The following is a 17,911-nucleotide window of genomic DNA, read 5'->3' on the forward strand; positions in this document are numbered from 1 at the left end:
AGAGTCACATGCATCAGCAGGCTCTTCCATAACTGAAAGCTTCACTATAACTCACCATGAGTTCAGAACTTTAATCCCCACGTAGATCTCTTGGATAAGGAAAAAGTTGTTATAGCTGCGTCGATCAAGTTCTTCTCTTGAGGATGTCGATGGATGGTTCCCCCGTTTCCAGCTCGGTGAAGCAAAAATTGGGCCATCTGTTGCCGGGAGGCCTGGGCAGGGCAATGGCTGTACTGGGGCTCTTGTTGCTTCTGTTCTATGTGTTCTCCTTCAATTACCCGTACAGCCAAGACTCAGCCTCCAATATATACCTCCACTTCCCGCACAAGTGGTGGGCCTCGCTTTCTGGTGGCGCCACCACCGCTACTCCGACCAACCTCAGCCACATTGTTTTCAGAGTCTTCAGTTCCTTGAAAATGTGGGAAGCCAGGAAGGTTTACCTGGAATCCTGGTGGCGGCCGAATATAACACGGGGGTACCTCTTCGTGGATGGACTCACAAAGAATGAGTCTCTCTGCCCCTATACATGTCCCCCAATCCTGATAAACGAGGACATCACGAACTGGGAGATATACCCACTGATCAAGAACCCTGTACAGGTCCACATGGTCCGGAGCATCATGGAGGTGTTCAGGCAGGGGGATCAGGACGTCAGATGGTTCGTGATGGCAGATGACGATTCAGTGCTCTTCCTGGACAACATAGTAGAAGTGCTATCAAAGTACGACCATACCAAGTACTTCTACCTCGGTGCCAGCTCAGAATCGATTCTCTCGAACGCTTACATATCATTCGGGATGGGCTTTGGGGGAGGTGGTCTTGCCCTAAGCTACCCCTTGGTGGCAGCAATGTCAAAGAAGTTGGATGGCTATATTAAGAGATACCCTAACTTATGGTCCGACCATCTTATTTATATGTGCATACTTGACCTAGGAGTTGCTATTTCTCAGCAAAAAGGATTTCACCAGGTATGGAAATGGTTTCCAAGTTCAGCAGTCTTTTCCCAAAAAACTCGACGCTTCTCTGACACTCTTACACTACAATCTTTCAACTTTAATTTGTTGCAGATTGATCTCCGTGAAAATATAGCTGGATTCTTGTCGTCCCACCCGCAGTCTCCCCTCCTTTCCCTCCACCACTTCGATGTGGTGGACCCTATCTTCCCATCCATGAACCGAACCGAGTCAAACCGTCACCTCATGAAGGCTGCAGGAGTCGATCAATCCCGACTCTTACAGCAAACAATATGCTACCAAAGGGAGAAGAATTGGTCCATTTCAATCTCCTGGGGTCACTCCGCCCACATCTATGAGAACTTGTTGCCCCGACACATTCTTCAGATGCCCATCGAGACGTTCAAGCCTTGGATCTGGAATGCAAAGTGGCCCAAGTTTATGTTCAACACGAGACCTGTCAAGAGCGACCCCTGCGAGGCCCCGCATTGGTTCTTCTTTGAGTCCATAGAGAGCAAGAACAAGGACGACGTCAATACGACTTACAGCAGAGCAGAAAAGCGCGGGCTCAGCCCTTGCTCACTCGGCGGAAACCACTCTGCAGATCATATCAACAGAATCCAGGTGTTTTCTCCTGCGAAAACACGCCTCAAGGTAAACCAGAAAACCGTTGATTTTATCCCTCTTACATCGAAATTCTTTTCCGCCAATCACTTGGTAGAATCATAGATAGGATAAAATGATCCAGTTGTCGAGATCAAGGATGAAACTATTTCAATTAGCTTCACAATTTTTTATCAACCAATTGGAAATTTGGAACCTTGATCAAATTAGACTCAGCTAATTAGGATTCAAGTCTTCTATTTTCTCGTGCGGAAAATGCATTCGGAAATCCTTTTTCTTTTCGTCTTCAAAGTCATAACTAGATTTTCATGATTTCGAGAAAGCACTCATTCATAATCCACGTGAATCCCTTTTATACATTCCACATACACTTTTGATCCATTTTCCGTATTCTACTACTGCAATAGAGTTTATAAACTGGAATCCTAAATGGAGCAGCTTTTCACTATCTCCCCACTTATAACATGAAATCCGGGTGCAGGCATTTGAAACCGGATGTTTTCATATAGGAGGTCACAGATCGATTATTCAGAAGAACCTTCAGCCTCGATAGACAGTCGATTCTCAATTTGGTTCTGTATATGTTTTTCACAGGTAGGAAGAGTAGAGTGCTGCGATGTATTGTCTCTTTCAGATGAGAATACCACAAATGTCAGAATCAGGCCTTGCATGGAAGCCGAAGCAATTGCCTAGAACCGCATATATCAGTACAGATGCAGAGTGGTAGATTTTTTATACCTTCACTTTCCTATGTGAAGCGAAGAAAAACCTATACCGATCTCAAGAATGTAAACTATGTCATCAGTTGAATCGACGTCTAAATAATAGCCCTGAAGAATGTCTTATCTTATGGGGTGAATCTGATTTCGACTTTTTTAACTGCATTCACCATTGCATCTGTTGAACACCAATACAGCAAGCATAATATCTGATGCGGACCTCACGAAGGATTGTGAAACCCGACGACCAACTTGAATCGATTCTCAGATTGCCAAACACAGATTTAGATGAAGAGAATTATTGACCCGTTGTTTATGGAGAAACAAGAACCAACACTATCAAGACAATGATTATTGACCCATTGTTTATGAAGAAACAAGAACCAATAAAATCAAATTGTGCCGAACAATCACAAGCTGTCACACTTGTCTGTTCGAAAGAGTTCAATGAAGAACAAATGAGAAAATCTCACCAAAATACCATAATAGTCTGCCTATGATCAGCTACTTAGCCTCCTTTATATAAGCCTAGGAGAAACTAGAAATTAACAAACTTGGCAACTGGAATAACCTTAGTTTCCTAAAACCAGAAATAACAAAGGAAACTAAATAAAGGTTATCTAGAATAGTTGGCAGTCCTTTATTCCATTTTCAGTATCTCATGGCAAGTTAGTTGAATAAAGTCCTTTGGAGACCCAATTGAATTAGACTCTTCTTGGCCCAAAAAGCCCATCAACAAGCTCTCCTTAACTTGTTGGATTTGTCTGGCCTTTGTCCGTGTGATTGGCCCACTCAGAAGATGCAAGCCTCCAAGATCTTGTGCATCAGCTTCCTCTTCACGAGTCCGACTTCCAAGCTCGTGTGCATCAGCCTCATTGTCATGCCCACGATCCTCATCAATATCCCCACCTGCAAAACTTGGAAATCCTTGAACAAATCTACTGGAAAAGGAAAAACGGAAGTTTCACGGATAGTCTCATGGTGGACACCGCAAAAATGTCTCTCCAACTCAAATGGCGGAACGATATTGCAGCACTCAACATCAGTTTGTGCTAGTGCAGCAGAACTTGTTGCTCGAGAACAAAAGCTAGCACTTGGTAGCTACATGATAATTCTCTTATGTCTTAGAATACTCTTGTTCGTTGATAACCTTTAACCTTTTGCAGAAAACCACGTATCGTATCCCGTCGACTTGGAATTTTGACATGTCAAGTTAATCAAAACTTAAGGAAAATATATTTATTAGTAAGTAGATGGAGAGGCATGCAAAGTTTTTCAGGTTAATGAGACCACAAACTTCCGACAACCGATGCAGCGATCCAAACCCGAGGAGAGAGAGGCGGGAAAGGGTGGAGGAGAGGAGAGAGAGTTTTTTTTTTTCAATCTTATCTTTCATTTTATTTATTTTAGTTTAATTAAAATTTTTTAAAAATGAAGTTTTTATTGTAAAGTTCGTGCCACACGTTGGATGCATTTGACACTCGCATTTGACACTCTAGCTACTATGGTTGTCATCGCAATGGTAGGAACGGGATGGGAAATAATGTAGGCCCAAATGATTTTTATCCCTAAGAAGAAACAACTGTTTGAGGGGAAGTTCTAACAAGACATAGGGTTGGGGTGACATATTTGGTACGTCAATTTAAGTTTTAGTATTTCGATTCAAGTGTTTACAGTTTGGGATGGAATGTACAAAGTATTAACTATTTGAATTGAAATATCAAATACTTGAACTAAAAATAAAAGTAAACAATACTTGTACTTATTACGAGTATTAGAAAGCACTAAGTACTTGAATTAAAAGTATTAAATTATCACCGTGACTCGTTATCATGTTAGATGGACCTCTCTTTGAGGAAGTTCAACCGTCAGAAATGAGTTTCCAAGTTTTGTAGATTTCACAGGAAGAATCAAATTCTTCCTTGCAATTGTAAGTGCGATAGGCATTCCTGGTCGCGCTATCATAGTTCATATATTGAGAATAAAGATATTTGTCTTTTGATAAGCCAGAGAAAAAGGTTTTGGGGCAATGGCTTCAGGTTTGTTATGAGCTGGGGAGTGTTTTATATTTTTCGGTTATAAGAGAGGCATAATGAGCCTGACAGAAGAATGAATTTCCATCGATGAGAATCAAAGAAAAAAAAATTAATTTTAATTTTAGCACTTTCCATGTGGGGCACTCACGATCTTAAACAGCCCAAAAAGGGAAGGCCCGTCAATTCAAGTGTGAGCATCTAAGCATGATATACACGAGAAATGTTCTCCTTGTCGTAAGATCTGCGTTTAATGTCTGCTTTAGACATCATAGAATTCCAAGCTCCAACGACTTTTTATCGCTTTGTCTTATATCTCTCGACTCTATTGCTGCCCCTTCTCAGTAAGTCCAAGATAAACAATCGCATGCACTAGCAGACTACTCCATGCTAAAAAGCTTCAATGTAACCCACTAAGAGTTCACATTCTGTTCTAAATACCCCAAAGATCTATTGGACTAGTTGTTATAGTTGCATCAGTCGATCTCTTCTCTGCGTGTGCCTCGAGGATGTCGCTGCAGACTTACCAACTCATGGTGAAGCAGAGATTCAGCCAGCTGCTGCCGGGAGGCCCGTCCAGGGCAATGGCTGTCTCGGGTCTCTTGTTGCTTCTATTCTATGTGTTCTCCTTCAATTACTGGTCCAGCCAAGATCATTCTGATCTCCACCTCCCCTTCGCGCACAAGTGGCGAGCCTGGTCGTCGGGCGGCACCAACACCGATCCTCCGACCAACCTCAGCCACATCGTGTTTGGGATTGTTGGTTCCTTGAAAACGTGGAAAGGCAGGAAAGCCTACCTCGAATCCTGGTGGCGGCCAAATATTAGCCGGGGGTACCTCTTCCTAGATGGACGCCCGGATAATGAGTCCCTCTGCCCTTATACCTGTCCCCAGATTCTGATAAACGAGGACATCAGAAAATGGAAGATTTACCCATTGCTCAAGTATCCCGTATCGGTCCGCGTAGCATGGAGCATCGTGGAGGCATTCAGACAGGGGGATAATGACGTAAGATGGTACGTGATAGCAGATGACGACACCGTGCTCTTCATGGACAACATAGTACAAGTGCTGTCAAAGTACGACCACACCAAGTACTACTACCTTGGTGCCAGCTCAGAATCTATTCTCTCAAACGTTTACATGTCGTTTGAGATGGGCTTTGGAGGAGCCGGTTTCGCCCTAAGCTACCCCTTGGTGGTAGCAATGGCAAAGAAATTAGATGGGTGTATTAAGAGATACCCAAACATGTGGTCCGACCATCTTATTTATATATGCATACTCGACCTAGGAGTTGCTATATCTCGGCAAAAGGGGTTTCACCAGGTATGGAAAATGTTTTCCAAGTTGTCCAATCTTTGCTGTACGCGGAGATATATATCTGAAAAAACTCAATGCTTCTGTCTTTGAACTCGTATTCCTTGCAGATTGATCTCCATGATAATATAGCAGGCTTCTTGTCATCACACCCACAGTCTCCTATCCTTTCCCTCCACCACATCAACGTGGTGGATCCGATCTTTCCATCCATGAACCGATCCGAGTCGATCAGCCACCTCATGAAGCCTGCAGGAGTCGATCAATCCCGACTCTTACAGCAAACCATATGCTACCAAAGGGAGAAAAATTGGTCCATTTCTGTCTCCTGGGGTTACTCTGTCCACATTTATGAGACTGCAGTGCCTCGGTACGTTCTTCAGATGCCCATTGAGACGTTCAGGCCTTGGATCAAGAATGCAAAGTGGCCCATGTTTATGTTCAACACAAGGCCGGCCAAGAATGACCCCTGCGAGACTCCGCATTGGTTCTTCTTCGAGTCCATAGAGAGTGAGAACAAGGATGTCTTTGTTACGACTTACACTAGAGCAGAGAAGCGTCGGCTCAGCCCTTGCTCGCTTGGTAGGAACCACTCTGCAGATCGTATCAACAGAGTTCAGGTGTTTTCTCCTGTGAAAACACGCCTAGAGGTAATTAGAAACCATTGATCATTTCATCTTTCTTACATCAAAATCATTTTTTTCCTATCACTAGGTAGATAGGATTATTACAGCTTTTTTGGAAGTTCGCTTTTGAACCGATCTTATTGTTGGATGAGCTAGGACTATCTGGTTCTTGAAATGAAGGATAAAACTGTTTCAATTGGCTTCACTATTCTCAATCAAACCTGATTAACATTTGGAGCTTCTTACCTGTCTGAAAATGCATCTGAAAGATGAAATCAATACTAGATTTTCATGATTTCATGAAAGCGCTCATTCCTAATCCATCTCCATGCACTTTTAACCTGTTTCCCATACTTGGTACATGAGGCCCCCTGATTACTATTATGAACTTGCAACCTCAACAGACAGTCGATTCGATCCTCAATTCGGTTGTATACATGTCTTTTCACAGGCAGGAAGAGCAGAGTGCTGTGATGTAGTGTCTCTTTCAGACAACACCACAACAGTCAGAATCAGGCCTTGCATGGAAGCTGAAGAGATTGCCATTGTTTAGCTCCGCATATATATAAGTATTAAACAGGAAGATCATTGATTTCATTTTTCTCTTTCTATGTGAATGATTATTTTTCGGAAGCAAAAAAAGCCTATACCGATCTTAAGAACGTAAACTGTGTCATCAATTGGTTCAGCATACAAATACCTGCTCTTGAGAATGTCTTATATGTGGCAAAACCGATTTCGACTATTGGATATGTACATGGTGATATGTGCATTGCTCTTCCTGGTTAGGGAGTTGAATGGAGTCTGTACACATTAAAAGATTTCTTTTGGATTACGAAGCTTGTGTCCCGTTTCTCATATCCATAGTTTCTCTTCTCATTCTTCCGGTCTACTATCAATCACTAGTGGTAGATGGAACTTCAACTTCCATTTACACAACACAGAGAAACACTAATTCCACCAAGATCTCAGCAATATTAAGTCGGGTAACTTATAAGTTGCCCAATGATTCAACTTAGACATTACATCATGTATAAACTGCAGCCACATAAAACTGACAGGAAAAATTCATAAATCCCGAAACCCAAAAAAAAAAAAAAAAATCCGAGCCGAGCTCACCGGAAAAAATGACACCCAAAAATCTGGTTAGTAATTAGGTCGGGTTTGTCCTTCAATGTCTATTGTCGAGTCAGGCTTCGGAATCTGGAAAGGCAACTCGACAGGACTTGACCTAACCCGAATTGAGCCAACATTAATCAATTTAAAATTCAACTTATTAAATTAAGAAGAAAAAGATAAAACAGCAAACCTAACCCACTCACTGCTCAATCTCCTCCCCCTGCCCTAATTCAATAAATTAACGTATGTGTTTATTTCAATTTAATTAAATAAGTGCTTAAAATTAGTCAAAGCTCGTTTGGTTTTAGAGTTATTTTTTTAACTCTATTTCACTTAATTCCACTTATCTTCAATTAAACAATTCAATTATTAATGTTCAATTTTTTTTCAATTTTTTAACCATTCAATTCAATTTTTAATATTAAATTCTTTCAACTATTCATTACTTTTTCCACAATTCAACAATACTATCTAACTTTTTCTCAACTATTCATTACTTTTTCACACTTTTTCTCATAATTCAACAACATAATTATTACAACGTAATTAAATATACATATATATATATATATATACACACACAAAGTTAGAGTAGAGTTGAGATTAACTCAACTCTAAAATCAAATGAGCTACAATTTATAATAAAGAGGTATATATAGTCTCACCGAAATATCAAAGTTGGAACATTTTAGTCACTAGCAAGGGAATGCGCCGCTGTTGTACACTTTTATTATTATTATCACTTATTTTCATAACTAATTAAGGTAATTTTTAAACACTTTGTTTATGAAGCGCCACCTAAGTTTGTCGCATTAATTAAAAAAATTATTTATTTGTTCCTTTTGAGTGAATTATTGAGTCGATCAAATGTTGCGACGAGTACATTGAGAAAAAAACTGATGGTGTTTTGTGCTACGATTGTGTTTTTTTTTTTCCTTTTTAATGTGATGACAAATGAGAATGATGGACCTATGGTGTTATATGGCATATAATATTGCGTTTTATTTTCATCATTTATGGTGTGTTAATGCATAATTACAATTGGCATAGAATTAAAAGCATTTTTTTTAACTTGCAAAATCAGGTTGTTCAAGAACCGACTAATGGTCGATTTTTCGCATTGTATATGGTCCCTGTAGGGCTTTATCTTCAAAATTATCCGTCGAAAAATTCGGAACCTGAAATTAAAACTCGACTGTCCTTTACAACTCTAGCAGCCAATGCAAGATTTGTACTTAACAGTTGGTTGAGCAAAGAATCATGAATTTTCTCTATCTTCCCACGTTTAACCCGAAATATTTTTATCACAAAGATACATCAATTTCCATTTTTTCTTGAATTTGGCATCCTTTAGCTTTTTTTCCGTATATTTTCACTAATGTGGCAAACTAGATTGTTGACACGGTATTAAAAATTCAAGTTGATATGAAATGTATAAGAAATTCAAAATTACAAAATATTAAGAATTTTAGAAAAGTTCAAAACAAATTTATAAAAGGACACAAAAAATAAAATACAAACAATAAAAAATAGGAAAGGAAAAAATACAGAAATATAAAAAACAATTCTAGAAATGTTCAATAAAAATGTCCATTTTCGTGTTTCGTCTATACTTATCAAATGGAGTTCCAACTCCCCCGTGGGTGGAGTCCTCCTGCTAGATTTTCACTGGCGGCCTCACTGCCCCGCCACCGTTGCACTGGGGACGCACAGGGGATGGCACATTAGTAATTTCATATACAAGGGTGACCACTAATAATTTCGTACTATTCATTTTCCGGCCATGAAGACTTGCAAAGTCTTCCAGGCACAACAATAAATAGGAAGTCAAGTCATGGCACTAACAAAACATATTATGCTTTTATCAAATCGAATGTTAATTAAAACATAAATTGGCAAACAAATTTATAATCGGTGAAAGAGGCGGTGTCATTGGGTCTAGCAGAGGAATAAGGAGATGGCAATCTACAATTTGGAGAGGAACAAGGGGAGGAAAATGTACGGGTTCTAGAGGAAGGGGAAGAGGAAAAGCCGTAATTGAAACGGGAAGCTTGATTGAAGCTGCCGAGTTGAAATCAATCCACCTATTAGTTAGTCTTTGTGGAAAAACCAATCCAACTTGCAATTGCTACCACTTTATCTTCAACTAGACGCAAGGCCCGTGTTATGCACGAGCTAGATTTGATGAACATCCTAATAAATCGGACATGACCACTATTGGATCGGGCGTATAAGTAACATAAAATTCTGACTATGGCTAAAGTTTATCACAAGGAGCCGTCCTTCATTTGCAACCACATATTTGATTAAATTTTGTTTCTTATCAATGTTACTTTGTTCAAGGTTTTTTTTTTTCATGAAATTGATATGTTCATAAAAAACCAAAGTGAATTTCCCCTCGTTCATACGGTAGACCTCTCTTGTTTTAGTTCTTAGGGCATAGAACACGGCAACAAAAGGTGAAAATCTTCTCTTCCTAACAATATCAATATATATATATATTACCTTTATAACCCAAGAAATCTTTGAAATTTAGAGTGATTGTTATCCAATAATAGCACGGCACTTGTCGTATTATGATTAATGGGAAGACTAAAAGTCACTTAAGCTCGGATCACCTACATCATTCATGGCATCGTCCGATGAGTTGATTCGACTTTTATAATTATATATAGATTAGTTAGTGAAAGACCAATTTGTTGACTGCTTGACCTTGTTGACTACTCAAGATGGACCTTTCTGACAAAGATGAGCTTGATTTAGCTCGAATGCGCTCGTTTCGAGCCCTTACCAATTAAAAGAAACACTTATATGCAATCGTGGTGCAATCGAAGGCGGAGCAACTAACTACGGTTGCGGTGGAGAATTGGGAAGATACACGAACAACTCAACTAAAGTGGACGATTAGGAATTTAATTTTTATTTACTATTATTATTTTGTTTTCATATTTTAATTTTAATTTTATTTGTTTGGATTTAAGAAAATGATGAGAAGCCTAGCTCAGTCCATGAATTATGGGCTTGGCAACCTAAGTTCACTAATAAAAGGAGATATGTGTAATTTCATGTAAAAACTCGGCTAGGTTTGCGAGCTGACCGAGCTTGACTCGGCTCGCTAAAAAAAAAAATCGCGACTCGAGCTCGGCAAGATTGAGTCGAGTTCGTGTTATCACCGAGTCAATCTCGGATAGTTCACTAGTTGGCTCGTCTCATATACTAGGGGTGTGCATGAATACCGGGTATACCTGGAAGCAGTTGGAACCTACCAGTTAGGATCCGAGTAACTCCAATTGAAAATAGGGTAGGGTTCAAGTAGTAATTTAAGGAACCAATAAAAATAGGTTCCGGTTCCGGTTCCAACATACAGGGTACCCATGAAACCAGTAGCCGTGACCTATATTTTTCTAAAAATATTATTTTTATATTTATATAATTCTCTATCGGCGATATAGTAGCTACATAATCCTAGGGAGAGCTTATTTGCTTTGTCTACTAAGAAGAGCTACATCATCATTTTTTTGCTAAATAGCCACATAATCTTTTTGTTCCGTATTTCATTTGTCCATTATATAATCCTAAGGAAAGCTACATAATTCTTTGGTTCTGTGGATGGATGTGATATGATTAACCTATGTCAATATTTGTTTTGATTTGTGTGATTGTGAATGAGATCTTTTTGATATTAATCATTTATTTCATTTATTGTGCTTGAAGAGGAAAAAAATTATAAGTTCTAATATGATACCCAGAGCCTATAACATAATTTAGGTTTCGGTAGGTTCCGGTTCCATGTTCTAATAGAATAGGGTCCGGGGTCCGGTTCCAAAATCTTGGAACCCCGTCTTCTACATGGTAGGGTCCGGATATCGTGAAGAAAAAGGATACCGGGACGCGCACACGCCTATCGTTTGCACTCCTACTCTCAAAAACCCAATATTCGTGTTTGGTCTATACTTTATCAAATGGAGTTCCAGCTACCCCAGGGGAGGAGTCCTGCTGCTAGATTTTCACTGGCGGCCTCGCTGCATCGCCACCATTGCTCTGGTGCGCAGGGGCATGTACGGGATAGCACATTAGTAATTTCGTATGCAAGGGTGACCACCAATAATTTCGTACTACTCATTTTACGACCATCAAGACTTGCAAAGTCTTCCAGGCACAACAATAAATAGGAAGTCATGGCACTAATAATAGTGCCTGTTTGTCCTTGTTATTGATTATTACTTGCGAAAATCGCGTAAAAAAAAAAGTCATCCATTTTAGACGATTACTTAGGTGAAAACAAAACATATTATGCTTTTTATCGAATCGAATGTTAATTTAAACATAAATTGGCAAACAAATTTATAATTCGGTGTGACTGGGTCTAGCAGAGGAACAGGGAGATGGTAATCTACAAGTTGGAGAGGAACAAGGAGAGGAAAATGTACAAGTTCAAGAGGAAGGGGAAGAGGAAAAGCCGTAATTGAAACGGGAAGCTTGAGTGGTGCTGCTGAGTTGAAAGCAATCGATCTATTAGTCTTTGTGGAAAAACCAATCCAACTTGCAATTGCTACCACTTTATCTTCGACTGGATGCAAGACCTGTGTTATGCACGAGCTAAATTTGATGAACATCCTAATAAATCGGACGTGACCACTATTGGATCGGACGTATAAGTAACATAAAATTCTGACTTTGGCTAAAGTTTATCACGAGGAGTCGTCCTTCATTTGCAACTGCATATTTGCTTTAAAAGAGCCTGCCTTTAAATAGCGAAGTCACTGAACTGGCCGATTCAAAAGTGCCATATATCTGCTTTCGTTCTCTGTACGTACTGAATGGAGTCCCAGCTTTCCCTCCCCCATGGGAGGAGTCTCGCTGCCACGCTTTGGCTTCTTCACAGCATCACTGCCATAGCTCTTGTTGCCTGCTCCATGTCCAATGCGCTGGGTGCTCATGGGAATGAAACTGACCGACTTGCTCTGCTGGAATTCGAGGACAATATAATAGTTGACCCCCTCGGTGTCTTGAGCTCATGGAACTCCAGCCACCATTTCTGTCACTGGTACGGAGTTACTTGCGGCCGAAGGCACTGGAGAGTCACTGAATTAGACTTGCGATCGCAAGAACTGTCGGGGACAATTTCCCCGCATATCGGGAACCTGAGCTTCCTGAGGGTGCTCGATCTCCAGAACAACAGCTTCTATTCAAGGATTCCCCTTGAAGTAGGTCATCTGTCGAGACTGCGGCTTTTGTACCTCGATAACAACTCGCTCAGTGGACCGATTCCTCCCAGCCTGTCCAGTTGCTCCAGTCTCCTCAACATCAGCCTCCATTACAACAAGCTTCAGGGGTACGTTCCTTCAAATCTCAGCTCCCTGTCCAAGCTCAGAGTACTTTGGTTGAGGCACAATGGTTTGAACGGAGAGATCCCACTTTCGGTTGGAAACTTCTCATCTTTAGAGTCTTCATTTGGGAGATAATATGCTTAGGGGTACGGTTCCAGGTACTCTCGGCAACTTGAGAAACCTAAAGTTTCTTTCTCTTGCGGTCAATAATTTAGTTGGAAATTTTCCTTCGTCAGTCACCAACATTTCTTCCATGGAAGTTCTTATCTTGGCTCTTAACCAATTGGTGGGCACGTTGCCGTTGGACTTGGGCATCACTCTTCCAAATCTCCAATTTCTTTCGGTATTTACGAACCGGTTCACTGGATCTATCCCCAAATCGATATCCAACATGTCCCAACTAAATAACTTTCAAATTTCAATCAATAATTTCACGGGGGATGTTCCGTCTTTACGAAAGATGAGTAACCTCCGAATTTTCAATATTGGTTTAAATTATCTGCGAAGGGGACAAGCCAATGACCTCGACTTCCTCTGCTCCTTGACAAATGCAACAATTCTCAATCTTCTTGTCATAGCTAATAACAATTTCGGAGGGGAAGTGCCCAAATGCATCGGCAATCTGTCCATCACTCTTGACTTGCTCGCGTTGGGACAAAATGCTTTATCTGGAACCCTGCCGAGTAGTATCGGGAATATCATAAATCTGCAGGTTTTGTCAGTGTCTGCCAACAATTTTTCAGGTAGCATACCTCCGGAAATTGGAAATCTCAAAAAAATGAAGCAATTGTATCTCACAGACAATGTATTCACCGGAGAGGTCCCGCACACCCTCGGGAATTTGTCAATGTTGACTCACCTGTCCATGGGCAACAACAACCTTCTGGGCACCATACCTTCCTCTTTGGGCAAGTGTCAGAGCTTATTAGCACTAGATCTTGCACATAACAAGCTTGCTGGTGCCATACCCCCTGAGATTATGAGCCTCCCTCCTCTATCAATAGGTGTTGATTTCTCAATGAACAATCTAACAGGCGAGCTTCCCGTGGAAATAGGGAATCTGAAACATCTCAGCGCATTAGATCAGTCCGGGAACAAGTTGTCAGGAAAAATTCCAAGTAGTCTAGGTAGTTGTATGTCACTGGAATACTTGTACATGGGGGATAACATGTTTGCAGGTCCCATCCCTTCAACTCTGAGTTCCTTACGGGGGATTCGAGAATTAAATCTCTCTCACAACAGGCTCTCAGGCCAAATTCCCGATTTCTTGGAGGATCTCGACCTTACAAGTTTAGATCTGTCTTTCAATAATTTTCAGGGCAATCTGCCAACGGGAGGAGTTTTGGCAAATACAAGTGCAACCTCAGTTCTGGGAAATGAGAAGCTTTGTGGAGGTCTACCTGAATATCGGCTGCCCAAATGTAAGTCGACCGGTACATCAACTAATGGCAGGGTGAGAAATGTTTCTATCTACACGGTGTCGGGGATTTTGGCAATAGTGTTTATGCTCTCGTTACTTTGTTTCCTCTGGCATAGGAAACAGAGGAAAACGGTCGCTTCTAGCTCCTCAAATGACCAGTTTCTGAAAGTTTCATATCAAGACCTACTGAAAGCAACTGATGGGTTCTCCTCTGCCAATCTGATCGGGACCGGTAGTTTTGGATCAGTGTTTAAAGGGTTTCTTGCTCTGGATCAGACGACCATTGCTGTGAAAGTGCTTAATCTTGATCGTCATGGTGCATCGAAGAGCTTCATTAAAGAGTGCGAGGCCTTGAGAAACATCCGGCATCGAAATCTTGTTAAGGTACTCACGGCATGTTCAGGCACCGATTACCAGGGCAATGACTTCAAGGCCTTGGTATATGAGTTCATGATCAATGGGAGCTTGGATGAGTGGCTGCATCCGCAAGTTCGAACGAGTCCAGAGAGAGAGGTTATACGGAGGCAATTAGGTCTTCTCCAGAGGGTGAATATTGCCACAGATGTTGCTTGTGCTTTAGATTATCTCCATCATCAATGTGAAACACCCATAGTGCACTGCGATCTTAAGCCAAGCAATGTCCTCATCGACGGGGAAATGACTGGGCATGTAGGTGATTTTGGGTTGGTCAGGTTCATGCCAGGAGCTACTAGGGAGCTGATTTCTGAGCTGACAAGTTCTATTGGAGTAAAAGGATCTCTCGGCTATATTGCGCCCGGTAATTATCCAAACTCTTTCTAACCATGTTCCTTTCCATTTCCTTGTATATCTTTTTCTGTTTGTTGACCAGAACATGAATTGCAGAGGGATGAAATATGCCCAAGAAATGATAATTGCTCATGAAATTCGAAGCATATAGATGTCATAAGGGCTTGATCATATATGTAATTAGTAGATGAATTCTTATTGGTGCAGAGTATGGAGCAGGGGCTGAGGTGTCAACTAATGGAGATGTTTACAGCTACGGCATCCTCGTGCTGGAGATGTTCACAGGGAAGAGGCCCACCGATGACATGTTCAGTGATGGGCTGAACCTTCATCTCTTTACCAAGGCAGCCTTTCCGGAGCGAGTTCTGCAGATAATTGACCCTCTCTTGCTCCAGGAGAGTCACGACGAGGATGATGGCCTAGACATCAGGAGAACTCGAAGGAGCCACGACAGGTTCCTTAAGATTCAAGAGTGTCTGGTCTCGATAGTGGAAATAGGATTGGTCTGTTCTTCTGAAATTCCAAGTGGCAGGATGAGCATGAGAGACGTTGTAGCTGCTCTGCAGGCAATTAGGAAGAAGCTTACCGGAAGCTTAGGATATTGAAGACAGTAAAAGATGCAGTCTGTGTTACATCTAAATGAGTGTACTTTCACGTTGTTTTAAGAATGTATTTGGTAAGTTGTGATGTTGTGGTTCGACTCTAATTCCACTATTACATATGCTTCCTTTTTCTCATGAGCTGAATGCTGTGAATCTTGTGATGTTGTTTGATTTCTCATCGCAGATTTCTGATTATTCTTTTACAAAACAAACTAAACGTTTATCATGGCTAAGCTACCAATATCTTTGTATATATTAGACACTTTTAGAACCAAATATATTGTCTTGTGACTATAAACTCTTCCGAGCAGAGCAAAATTCAGGTAGTCAAGTCATGACTAGAGGGACCACTAACGGTAACAGCATCTCCATGTTTATGTTCGACACAAGGCCGGCCAAGAATGACCCCTGCGAGACTCCGCATTGGTTCTTCTTCGATTCCATAGAGAGCGAGAACAAGAAAGTCTCAGCTCAAGCCTTGCTCACTTGGTGGGAACCACTCTGCTGATCATATCTACAGAGTTCAGGTGTTTTCTCCTGCGAAAACACGCCTAGAGGTAATTAGAAACCATTAACCATTTCATCTTTCTTACATCAAAATCATTTTTTCCCGATCACTAGGTAGATAGGATTATTACAGCCTGTTTTGGAAGTTCGCTTTTGAACCAATATTATAGTTGGATGAACTAGGACGATCTGGTTCTTGAAATGAAGGATAAAACTGTTTGGCTTCACTATTCTCAATCGAACCAATTTGATCAAAATATCCTCCACTGATTAACATTAAGAGCTTTTTACCTGCCTGAAAATGCATCCGAAAGATGAAATCAATACTAGATTTTCATGATTTCGTGAAAACACTCATTCCTAATCCATCTCCAGCACTTTTAACTTGTTTCCCGTATTTGGTACATAAGCGCCGCAGGTAAAACACACAAAATTTACTTTATTTAAAACACAGGTAAAACGAGAATAGATGAAACTAGATCAAAGAGCCTTAAACTCACATAAGGATACCCCGAATAGTCTGAATAGATGTCGGAGCAATCGAATGATTAAACCATCAGCATAAACTCACATCGAATTTTTTAGGGTCACGATAAAGTGAAAAAAGTTTTTCCCTCATGTTCGAGAACGCATTCCTCACATGGATCTCAGGACTAAAAGCAATGTCTAGATGATGATATTCGTCCAAAAAAAAAAACAAATAGATGATGATTTCCATTCATTTCATTTAAATTTTTTCTTTTATAAAAATGGAAAATTACAAAAAGAGGGGAACGAGAACAATTAAAACCAATTAACCAAAGAAATCATCAAAATCATCATCAAACAATGGGGCCTCATCATCATCAGTAGAGGAGGGCGCTTTCGTTGGACAATTGGGCATAGTCGCGGTGAGAGGTGTAGTGGTTGAAATCGTCAGAATCATCGTATAAGGAGGAGTTCCATGACGAGTCGTCAAAATCATCGTATGAGGAAGAAGAAGAGTCGCCGGAGAATTCTTCGTCTTCTTCCTCTTCTCTCTCCTCTTCCTTAAGCAGATCAAGAAATAAGTTTCCTCCATCTATCTTCTTCCTTCCTGTAAGTCAGAATTTGAGCTCAGGGCTAGGATGGTATGAATTGTGGGGGAGAAACTACGTCATTTATAAGGGAAAAAGCAATCATTACTTGGCTGCCATGCATGAACGCAAGCGCATGCATTCATTTGGGGGGTGACTCCTTGTTTCACATATAGTTCAAAGCTTATTTGGCCAATCGCAGGTGAGTGACTCCTCGTTTTGGCTTCCAAAGGTGACTACTCGTTTTACCTGTTCAATGTCCACATTCCTCTAAGCTTCGGAGGCTTGTCCATTGTTGCCCATGTCCATTGAACTCTTCAAACTCGTCGTTGCTGTTTATTTTGCTTCAGTCCACCACTAAGCCTCAGTTTAGAGGGATGATAAGGGATGCAAATGGCAGAGGGATATCGGTGTACGGTGAATATGATGATAGGGGTTGGAGATGGCAGACGCTGTAAAGGTGAAGGTGATGATAGGGGATGCTTCAGCTCTTTGAAAGGAAGGACATGGTAGAGGGACCTTTTTATGTTAAAAAAAAATTAACGTTGACTTGGACCAAATTGATGTGATAAACCATATTGATAATGACATCTTAACCAGTTTTTTCATCGATTCATTCCAGAATTCAAAAAATTTAAATTTGAGTAAGGGACCCAATTGCAATTCGTCCATATAGACTAAATTGATAGTTTTCTCATACATAAATGAGAACTAAAGATTAAAAAATGGAGTAAAGTATGTCTAGAGGGACAAGACAGCCATGGTAATAGAGTTGCGTAACTGTGTTGAGTGTGAGAGATATTATTCGATATTTTAGGAATCATAATATTTGAATAAAA

At 40.7% G+C, this 17,911-nt stretch overlaps 3 protein-coding genes across 3 annotated transcripts; all 3 read left to right on the forward strand.

Annotated features, from left to right (window-relative positions):
- Positions 1 to 66: 66 nt before the first annotated feature.
- Positions 67 to 2,436, forward strand: LOC116203335. Its single transcript, XM_031535026.1, has 3 exons — positions 67 to 968; positions 1,068 to 1,607; positions 2,172 to 2,436. The coding sequence occupies exons 1-3, from the start codon at positions 144 to 146 to the stop codon at positions 2,268 to 2,270; spliced, it is 1,464 nt and encodes a 487-aa protein (XP_031390886.1). The 5' UTR covers positions 67 to 143; the 3' UTR covers positions 2,271 to 2,436.
- A 2,175-nt stretch (positions 2,437 to 4,611) lies between these two features.
- Positions 4,612 to 7,101, forward strand: LOC116203347. The gene is made up of 3 exons (XM_031535036.1): positions 4,612 to 5,654; positions 5,756 to 6,295; positions 6,723 to 7,101. The coding sequence occupies exons 1-3, from the start codon at positions 4,839 to 4,841 to the stop codon at positions 6,822 to 6,824; spliced, it is 1,458 nt and encodes a 485-aa protein (XP_031390896.1). The 5' UTR covers positions 4,612 to 4,838; the 3' UTR covers positions 6,825 to 7,101.
- Positions 7,102 to 13,180: 6,079 nt separating this feature from the next.
- On the forward strand, positions 13,181 to 15,513 carry LOC116204142 (putative receptor-like protein kinase At3g47110). The gene is made up of 2 exons (XM_031536220.1): positions 13,181 to 14,918; positions 15,116 to 15,513. Exons 1-2 carry the CDS (start codon positions 13,181 to 13,183, stop codon positions 15,511 to 15,513), a joined length of 2,136 nt encoding a protein of 711 aa, XP_031392080.1.
- The last annotated feature ends 2,398 nt before the right edge of the window (positions 15,514 to 17,911 follow it).

The sequence above is a fragment of the Punica granatum genome, chromosome 4, assembly GCF_007655135.1.
Source record: "Punica granatum isolate Tunisia-2019 chromosome 4, ASM765513v2, whole genome shotgun sequence".
In the NCBI taxonomy this organism is placed as follows: Eukaryota; Viridiplantae; Streptophyta; class Magnoliopsida; order Myrtales; family Lythraceae; genus Punica; species Punica granatum.

Bases quoted from the DNA above. Each gene is read 5' to 3' on its own strand.
- LOC116204142 (XM_031536220.1), top strand. From the start codon at position 13,181: ATGAGTAACCTCCGAATTTTCAATATTGGTTTAAATTATCTGCGAAGG. The intron at 14,919-15,115 runs GTAATTATCCAA...TTATTGGTGCAG, and splicing joins TCTCGGCTATATTGCGCCCG to AGTATGGAGCAGGGGCTGAG.
- LOC116203347 (XM_031535036.1), top strand. From the start codon at position 4,839: ATGTCGCTGCAGACTTACCAACTCATGGTGAAGCAGAGATTCAGCCAG. The intron at 5,655-5,755 runs GTATGGAAAATG...TATTCCTTGCAG, and splicing joins GGCAAAAGGGGTTTCACCAG to ATTGATCTCCATGATAATAT. The intron at 6,296-6,722 runs GTAATTAGAAAC...GTCTTTTCACAG, and splicing joins CTGTGAAAACACGCCTAGAG to GCAGGAAGAGCAGAGTGCTG.
- LOC116203335 (XM_031535026.1), top strand. From the start codon at position 144: ATGTCGATGGATGGTTCCCCCGTTTCCAGCTCGGTGAAGCAAAAATTG. The intron at 969-1,067 runs GTATGGAAATGG...AATTTGTTGCAG, and splicing joins AGCAAAAAGGATTTCACCAG to ATTGATCTCCGTGAAAATAT. The intron at 1,608-2,171 runs GTAAACCAGAAA...TGTTTTTCACAG, and splicing joins CTGCGAAAACACGCCTCAAG to GTAGGAAGAGTAGAGTGCTG.